The following is a 9,553-nucleotide window of genomic DNA, read 5'->3' as shown; positions in this document are numbered from 1 at the left end:
TCTTCCCCGGGATTCCGGGCGCCAGAGCTCGTCGCGCGGCCCTCGCCGGGTTTGCCTCGGGGCTCTCTGGCTGCGCTCGTCTGCACGAGTTCTCTACTGACTGGTTTCCTCGGTTTGGGGACTGTTCCCGCCAGCGACGCCGGAGCACCTCGCCGTGTGTCCGCGGGCGGGCGGGCTGGCGTTCCGGCCGCCGAAGGAGCTTCGGCATCCCGGACCTGCTCGCCGCCCCTGACTCTCGAGGCTCCCCTGCGGGCCTGCCTCCTACCAGCCTCCGGCCTCGACGCGAGAGTGTGGACCTAGTCCCGTCTGCCCCTTTAGGAGGGAGTGTGGTCCTCGAGGGGCGCTGGCCTCTGAGGACCTTCTTGGTGTGCTGCGGGACTTGGGTGCGCGCGGCCCCGCCGCTGGCCATGGCCTTCACTTTCGCTGCTTTCTGCTACATGCTGTCCCTGGTGCTGTGCGCTGCGCTCATCTTCTTCGCTATCTGGCACGTGAGTAACCGGCAGCGGCTTCTAACTCTTTTCTTTCGCCCCGGCCACCCCATCCCCGGTTTCTCTGAAGTGCACCTGACGTGGCGCGAGCGGCGGACAGGGTGGCCAGCCGCCTCACACCTGCGGGCTGGGCCCTTGGCGGGCGCCGTCCCGGGTCAGGGAACAGTTAGAGGCATCCCGAGCCCGCGGCGCGCGCGCCCTTGGTGCCCGGCTGCTGGTGGGGGGCGAAGGGAGCGCTGGTTCCCGGGCGAGGGCCCCGTGTTGGGCCCGGGGCGCGCGGCCGCATCCCCGCCTACCCTGCTCCTCCCTGCCACGGGGAGCGAAGGAGCGGCGCCGCTGTCGTCCCGGCAATTAGTCAAGTAACTATAACAACTAAACATGGAAAATGTCAGCGTCTGTGGTGGGCTGCGTTTAGATATGTTTGGAGACAAAGCGGAAACACGACGGGAGCGCCGTTGGAGAGGGCGCGCGGCGATTTGGGCCGGGAGGGGAGGGGACCAGAGGCTGGGGTCGCCGGTTCCGCGGGGAGAAGCCCAAGGCTGGCGACGTTTCCCTCTCCTCCGCCCCCTGGGGGCCCAGCCACCCAGCCCCTGCAAGGCCCCCCGCAGGTGGCAGACTCCCCGCCCCAGGCGGCCCGCGGTCCTCTGGGGGCAGTCTAGGTGGGCCCTGGTTCTGCAGGTGCAGTGGTGGTCTAGGACGTGCAGCACTTCTGCACAGGGGGAGGGGGAGGCCGCAGCACAGAGACGGTGCCACACTTGGCAAGCGGATCGCTCTCAGGGCCCCCTTCTTCCAAGTGTCGGGAGCTGGTGGGAAGAACGGCAGAGGTGGGGAGTTCCAGACGGAGCCCGCTGCGGGGGCAGCCTCGCCGCCCAGCGAGTCCGGGGGCGGGGAAGGACCCTAGGATGGATTCCTGGAGGCTCCCTCCGTCTCAGGCGAACCTGACAGAGCGTGTCTGCAGGGGCAGATGCCCGACCAGAAGAGTTGCAGGGTGGGTGGGATGCTGGTGTTTCCTAGGATCGGTTTTTGGAGTGAGAGGGTTTATCTTAAGATAGAACTAAGCTAGAGCAGGTCCTGCTGCAGGGCTGTCTGGGAGGGAGGAGACGGTACCCAGCAGCAGGCTAGATGCTTCCTTCCACATCCCCAAAGTGGGAGTTGACTTGGGTGGTCCCCAGGCTTCCCCTTGCGCCTAGATGGTGCAAGTCTGTGAATCAGTCGGTTTAGGAAGGGGGGGGGTGGTTGGAGAGGGAATTCAGACACAGGAATTTCAGGGCTGATCAAAAATCAGGCAGTGAGAAGTGATGGGATTTTGTGGCCTCTCCTCCTCTGCCCCAGGATTCTGGGTCTAATTCTCTCTGCAGAAAGGAGCTTAGGAGTTGTGGAGTTGTTGACGTTGTTAAGGGAGAAGGAAACTTAACCTAATTTAGAATAAATAGGGGTGCAGAACAGATCACGCCCAAACACTGCAGCATATATCTACCTGCTCACGTGTTTCAAAGGAGCTTTCTGTGCTTCCCCAGATTTGGGGAGTTATTTGCATTCCAGAAGGCTAATGAAGACTCCCCCTTTTCGGAAATACTTCACTTGCTGTTTCTTTATGTTCCTGTCTTGGCCAGAGGGTGGCAGGTAGCAGAGAGCTCCAGCAAACTGTCAGCACGGGGGTTCTCTGCATAAGCCCCTGGAGCAAGCAGGTAACCAGCACGAAGAATTTCCTCTCACTCAGGGGAAGATAATAAATAATTCAAGAGCAGGTTAATTAAATGGATGGTGTGTGCAGCTGGTTGACTAATAGCCGTGTGAGCCAAAGCTGGCCGATGCAGTGATCCCCTGTTGGCCTCCGCTAGGCTTCCCAGCGTGCACCCCCTTGTCTGGTCCTGACCAGCTTCCCAGTGGGAGTGGCAAGATTCCAGTTTCTGATAATAAAAAGAACCTGTGCTCTTTGAATTCAGATTACAACAAGTGTTGCCAGGTCTCCAGCCTCTGTTCTTTCCTGCATATTTTCCTTCCCCCTGTCTTGGAATCAAACAGCCCAGAGCCTCCCCACGTTGACTTGGGGAGCATTGAAAGGGGAAATCAATGCACATGTTGTGTGTGTGGGTGTTGCCTATACAGTGGCAATTACCTCCACGAAAATTTAGGAGAGCTGGTGCTATGTTAGGCTGTGTGTTTGCCTTCTTTCTGGCTTATCTTCCTTATATATTTCTTGATCTGATAAGCCCTATTGATTGCTTAGTGTCTGTTAACATCCCCGGGAATGCACTGGACACTTAGCAATATACCGCAGTTAAAAAGCCTGCCCCATCGCCGTGTCTTGGCTGTAAGACAGGAAGAAGGCACCTTTTTCTTACTTAATGGTACACGCCTTCTTAGAGGTGATAATAGTAGCTACCAGTTAATGACTGTGTCCAGCTGGCCAGTTCTAGGCACTCAGCAAGGAGCTGTCAGATGTCCCTTGAGTTGTTTTTTTGCCCCCTGGAGGCCCAGGGGAAAGGGTGAATGTGGCCATATGCACATTGCTTTCAAGTCTTATGTTTTACTTTGAAAATTTATTTACATCTGTTTTCAAATGAAAATAATTTGAATTCCCAATTATTTTTCTATCAGCCACTATTTGTCACATTTGGAACATGCAGAATAAAAGTGAGGGTCTGTGTTTTGTTTGTTTTGTGTGTATGTAGCTTTGTGTGCCTGCAGGCACATGGCCTCTTACTGCCCCTGGCAGTCCTGCACTCCTCACAGCTGACATTTTGTAGACCCGGGGAACTGTGGATCAGAGAGGTTATGAAACTTGCCCGAGGTTGCACAGCTGGTGTGTGCTGGAGCTGGGATTTGAGCTGAGTCTGAGCCTGGTGTGCCCATGTTGTCTTTCTAACTCAAGTCACTATCTTTGGCTTGTTTAACTTTGATAATAGTAGATAATGTTTTTACGCAGTGGATTACCTTTCTCTGTAGAAATGAAATATTTGGGGCTGGAACTTCTGATTGGAGTTGTAACAACAGAGACACCTAACACATTATGTATCCTTTTAAAAAAGAGGAGATTCTAATTCAGTCTTTGAAAAATTAGTTTTTCTGCTTATAAAATGATACAGGTTCCTTGCTGAAAAATTTGAAAATACAGGGACATATATGGAACAAAATCACTGTTAATCATATTCTCCAGAAAAGATTTGGGGGTTTCTTCTTCCAAACATCACGTATCTGTGTATTTAAAAAAATTACATATGGGTGTGTAGAAGGAAGAAAGGTGTTCTGAAGGGTTTGAGATGTGAAGTGATTTTTATTTCCAGTCGATATAAAATGAACAGCGTTTCCTGGCAAGGGCACGCTCAGCTCTGGCTTGGTTGGGCCTTTTGCAGACGGTCGCATTTATATAAATACAGATGAAACCATTCTTGGAAAAGATCAAAGACTCATTTCAGGTTTTTAGCTCTCAGAGGTTTTTTTTTTGTTTTTTTTTTTTTAAATAGTTAGAGTCACTTGTAAGGCCTCCGAGTTTTGACAACATACAAATAAAATGAATTCCTGATAATATTTCTTTGGATGCATGGAAGTGTTTGCTGTGGGAGGGTTTGGAGGGGCCCCGACAGATGATAACAGCACATATTTACTGAGAGGCAGTTTTGCTGGGCAGAACGGCGTCCTGGTGGAGCCTCGCGGCCAGTCCCAGCCTGGCACAGATCCAGCCCTGGGGACCTGGTGGACCTCTCCGTTTCTCCACTCTCCATCTGGAAACAAGAAGTTGTTGATGTGACATGGTGGGCTGCCTGGGGTTAAACTGCCTGGCTTTGGAAGACCCCGCTTTGGTCTGCTCAGCGGACGGTGCTTACTTGGTCCACACCGTTCCTTCCATCTGGGATGTCCCATCCCCTCTGGCGTTCCCATGCCTGATGTGGGGTCTGCACCTGCAGCCTCCCCACCCCGTCCTCCTGCACCTCGACAGCAGGTGTGGAAGGAAGCTCCACGAGAGCACAGCCACCTTTTCTGGGTCACCCTCATTCGCCAGAGCCGACGATGGTGCTGGGCTTGTGCAAGGGGCTCAGCAAATACTTGGGGGATGATTTCTTGTTCCCTTCTGGCTGATGTGCTGACTCATTTCTTTTCTTTTTTTTTTTTTTTTTAAAGATTTTATTTATTTATTCGACAGAGATAGAGACAGCCAGCGAGAGAGGGAACACAAGCAGGGGGAGTGGGAGAGGAAGAAGCAGGCTCATAGCAGAGAAGCCTGATGTGGGGCTCGATCCCACAACGCCGGGATCACGCCCTGAGCCGAAGGCAGACGCTTAACCGCTGTGCCACCCAGGCGCCCCGCTGACTCATTTCTGAATTGGCTTCTGGCTACTTCTCCGGGACAGTTCCCTGGGCGGCTTGGGTACGTGTGTTTTCTGCGGCACCCCGGCATTTTGGAACTTGGAACCTGTTGCTTTTACGGAAGACTGACCATGAGTAGGGGTGCTGGGCTGGTGTTGAGGGCGGAGCTGGTCCTGCAGGGGCACAGCTGGGGACAGTGCTGGCTGTGCGCAGGGAGCGCAACTTTGGTAAGGGGTGCCGTCTGTGTCACCTGGCTGTTGCTGGTGCCGAGGGGTTGGCGGGCAGTCTTCCGTGACTACCTCTGCAGGGGACGGCCTCCAGACTCCGGTATTTCCCCCCACAGTCAGGCGGGAGAGAGGAAGGAGGGTGCGGAATTCAGGGAAGCACCGGCCCTCAACCCCACTGCTTGGTGAGGTTCGGGGCCCCGTTGGGGTGGGATGTTGGGGGGCCCCTGTGACATTTGACTTTGACGTGAGCGTCACCGAACAGACAGTAAAGGCAGAGACCGTTATGAAGCCTTTGCCAGGTAACACCTTGAAGCCAGCGGGCAGAGTCCCCTCCTGCAGTGTGAGGCCCGGTAACCTCACTTCACGCCTGTCCACCACCCGTATCCCCTGCCTGCTGCTCTGCACGGGGTCTCCCCTGTACTCGATTTCTGCTGCTGTTCCCCCTCCCAGTACATCTGCAAATCAGTTCCCCTGGTGCCCTGCTCTCCTAGCAATGTGCTGGGTGGCTAGCACCCTTGCCACATGTCCCTGGGCTGTCGTATTCCTCTGTCGGCCACTCCCCCAGGGGTCCTGCCAGGCCCTGGCATCTGTCACAGTTATGGGCCCCCTCTGCATCTCCCACCTTTCTGGGGAGGGGGCAGGGCTCTCACACACTGTTACCTGGGCGTGGCCCCATGTGACTGGGACCATTTCCTGTGTTCCACCCCGTGCCCCCTGACCTCACCGACCTCCAGTCAGCTCTCAGTACTGCTCTTGGTCCCTCGTGCCCGTGGTCATTCAGGGACCCACTCGGCCCCTGTCTGCCATCTGCCTGTGCCCAGGGCGGCTGGAGCGGTGATGCATGGCTCAGCCTTTGACCCTCCAGCGTGATCCTGGCTGGTTCTTTAAGCCCCTACGATGCTGTTCCAGATCCTTGGCATTTTCCCAGGGCCCCCGAAGCCCCCTACTCTGGCAGGGACAGCTGGGCACCTGGCCCATCCCTGAGCTGCTGCACAGCTCTCTTTCCTTCTCTGACTCAGAATTGTCTCTCCTGTCGGAGGCCAGCCCCTCCGCTGTGGGCTCCCCGGGGATATCGCCCATCACTGGCCCCCAGCTCCTGTGTCCTCGGCCACTGCCCTCCACTGGTCTGTCCACGGTGTCCCTGAGCTCATGGGCTGGCTGCTTTGTCCTGGGCCCTCCCAATGCCGCTGGCCTCTTCCTTCGCAGACCGGCTTTGCCTCCCCATTCCCTCTTTTTATTCTTGTAGCAAATGTTCAGAAAAGCACCCAGACTAAACAGCCTTCTGCTCCCGTCATCTAGAATCAGCAAATGTTCGCATTTTGCCACTTTGGCTTCTTAACCACCTTATTTAAGGCAATGTGTTTCCTTGTTGGCTCCGCCTCGTGCCCTGCCTCTTCTTGGCCCCACTCTCGGCAAGGGCTCCAGTGGCCAGTCTCCCAGGGCCATTCAGGGCTTCTCCGTGGAAGAGGCCTGTCTGTGGCCTCAAGGTGCTGGCCCATGTCTTCCTTGTAGCTCTTCCTCCCCTGCCCCCCATCCCAAAGTGCTTGTTCCCCTGACCCCGTAGACTGTATGGGGCCGCCTGCTCCACACCCTGGGTTGCGCCACCTCACCACCATGGTGACCTGCCCTGCAGTGCTCCAGTCTTCCCCCGTTAGCACTCCCTTGTATCCACCCGCCTCTGCCTCCGCCTGCACACCTGGCCCAGGCCCTCTCCTGCCCTTTCTCAGGGTGCGTGCCCCGTCCGGACCGGCACCCTTGGTTAAATCTCACCTGAATGACTCCCCCGCCCCAGCTTCCAGGAGTGACCTTTCTAGCTCTAGAAGGATCTCTCCGTGTCATCCTCATACCAAACACTTTTTCTGGCTGCTGGGCCCTGCAGGTCTGGGCCCAGGTAACAGTTCAACTGCATCCCTTGTCTTCCGTGTTCCTGACATTCTCGGCTTCTTGTAGCTACCTGCACGGGCTGTTCCGTAGCAGCAGAGCTCAGCTGCTCTGCTCTGCCCTAGCCTCTGTCCTCGGTGAGGCCTGACTGTCTTGGTCCGTGACCCCACCTTGCTGGTGCCCTGGTCTGAGCCCCTATGTTGCACTCATCCCCGGGGATTGCTTTTGTCTCTGTGCCTGGACTGTTAACCCTTCCCGGGCAGGAACCGCCGCCTTCATTTGTGGCCTGAGCCCCCTTGCACAGAAGTATCCCCATGGTCAGAGCCCAGTGAGGGCAGAAGACACAGATCCAGGATCTGGGTGATTGATTGCATCAGCTGAGGCCCATAGACTCTTGCTCAGTGAATGGTTTCCCGGACTCACCTGGTTATAGCAGTCATCTGGGTGCTTGTTAAAAATGCACATTCCTGGGCTCCACCAGAGGCCCATGGAGCACTGCCCGGGTGGTAGGAGCACATCCAAGCTCAGCCCGGCATCCCTGGGGTGGGGGAGACGCCGACGGGGCACCTGAGTCTGGGTGCAGGTGAGGAGGGACGCCCTGGACTGTGGTTCTGAACAGCAGAGGTGAGGGGGAGCTGCTGTCATTGGAATGGGCTGCCAGACAGTGAGAGGATGATGTCGGGTGGGCTGATTGATGCTTCGAGACAGAAGCCCACAGTTTCTGGGAGCACCCATTTTTGATCAGAGATGATTGTGAGATGCACCAGGCTCCCCTCCCGTGATGACTGGGTGCAGACAGTCCCCTTGTGGCTTAGATAAGGCAGATCTGAAGTTCCAGCCTGATGTCTTTGCCATTTGGATTCCTTGTGAGTTGCTCGTCTTCTGGTGGGGGCAGGTTCTCAAAAAGGGACAGGGGGCTGTGTTTGTTTAGAGAAGAGCTGAGTCCGTCCTGGTCCAGCACTGAGGTCGTGCATAAGATGTGCGTACCCAGATCTGCGGAGCTGGAGGTGGTTCCTGTCTGGGATCGTTTGCAGCCAGGACCTCTGCGTCCTAACACGGGGCACTGAGATTTGCCAGAACGTCTTTTGATGGCTCTTGGAATCTGATTAATTCCCATAAAGGTTACTGAAAGCTCCAAGTGCACAATTAAATCCTGAATTGGTCTCTGAATACCAATCTGGAACCTAACAATGAGGCTGGCAAATATTTTTAATTTGACATAGAAGCGGCAAGCATGGGACATTCTTGCCCGAACAAAAAGCACCAAAAAAGATACAGAAATCAAGATTAAGCTGGTAGACTCTAACGAAGCTGCCGACGTTTCTGGGGGCGCGGGGTCCTAGGCATTAGGACGTCCCAGTCTGGGCGGGGGGCAACGGCATAGGGTGGAAGACTAGGGTCGGCTCGCAGGTGGCGCCGCATGGGTGGGCTGCTGGAGGGTGTAGCAGGGCATCGCGTGCCCACCTCGGTGCTCAGCGTCCATCTCATGTCCCACCCCATGGGGAGGGTAGGTCTCATGGTGCCCAGATTTGTGTGTTTCCCCTCCTCCCTCATGGATCTATGTTCTATGTGTTCTTGCATTGTGTGGCTCCCGTCTCACCACGGTCAAGCCTCTCACTCTGGCTCAGCACCGACGCCGGGAAAGCTCGTGAGACTCATTGGCCCCTGTGCCCACGTGACCCGGGGTCAGTGCACAGCTCTGGTGGCCCTGCTTCGCTGTCATTGAGGTCAGCGCGGACGGAGGGCAGGCTCTGCCGTCCCCGTTTCACATCCGCGGAACGTAGGAGGATGTGATGAACAGGTGCGGAGCGCAGCTGTGGTTGGTGGCTCTGACAGTCACCTCTTTGTCGCCTTGTTTGGGTGGTGGATCTTGAAGCCCCTGGAAGAAGAGGGAGCCTGTGGCTTTGGGGACGGTGGTGGCCGGCCCCTGGGAAGTGCGTGGGTGCAGCGTGTGCTGGCCTCTCTCCACCTGCTCCGAGCCAGGCGGACACAGAACGGTCCAAGCATCCCCTGCAGCCAGAGGGCACGCACCATGGTCGGGGGGACAGCTCATCATCGCGGGCCCTTTCACCCCCCTCGGACGGGGCTCTGAGAATGGGGCCTCCTGTCACCGCCTGACCCCCAGGCTGTGCTCGCAAGTGAGCTGTGAAGTTGTCTCCCTGCAGGATCTGTGGGCTTCAGTGACTACGGGCACGGAGAGGGTGGGCTGCCTGTTCTGCCTCCGTCTTCCCGGAGCTGGCGCGGGCACCAGTCGGGTGCAGAGCCAGGCGGGGTAGACCGGTCTCCGTCCCTCATGGAACCGTCTGGCCCAGACTTAGCCTGCCTTGTCGAGACCCCTGGGTGTCTGTGGTTCTGGCCTGTGGCTGGCCTTTCTCCGTGTCGGCCTGGCTATCTGACCGGGAGACGGGCCTCACCTGGCCCAGAGGTTTCTCCTTTGGGTACTGCCTGGCTCCCCTCATGTTTTAACTTTAATTTTTTTTTAATTGTGGTAAAATATAGGTCACATAGGATTGACTCTCCAACCATGTTTAAGCCTGTGCTTCAGCGGCATTAAGTGAGTTCATGTTGTGCTGCCACCCCCACCATCCACTTCTAGAACTTTCTCATCCTCCCACACTGAAACCCTGTCCTCACGAAACAATGACCCCC

The 9,553-nt window shown here is 56.3% G+C and overlaps 1 protein-coding gene across 1 annotated transcript in view; it reads left to right on the top strand.

Moving 5' to 3' along the window:
• The first annotated feature begins 407 nt into the window (after positions 1-407).
• Positions 408-9,553, top strand: part of CNIH3 (cornichon family AMPA receptor auxiliary protein 3) — a 95,094-nt gene continuing 85,948 nt past the window's right edge. The window contains exon 1 of the mRNA XM_040636133.1: positions 408-488. Coding sequence (XP_040492067.1) covers positions 408-488 — 81 coding nt within the window. The remainder of the gene's footprint in view (positions 489-9,553) is intronic.

The sequence above is a fragment of the Ursus maritimus genome, unplaced genomic scaffold, assembly GCF_017311325.1.
Source record: "Ursus maritimus isolate PB19 unplaced genomic scaffold, ASM1731132v1 scaffold_2, whole genome shotgun sequence".
Taxonomy (NCBI): domain Eukaryota; kingdom Metazoa; phylum Chordata; class Mammalia; order Carnivora; family Ursidae; genus Ursus; species Ursus maritimus.
This window is presented reverse-complemented; position numbering and strand designations above follow the sequence as displayed.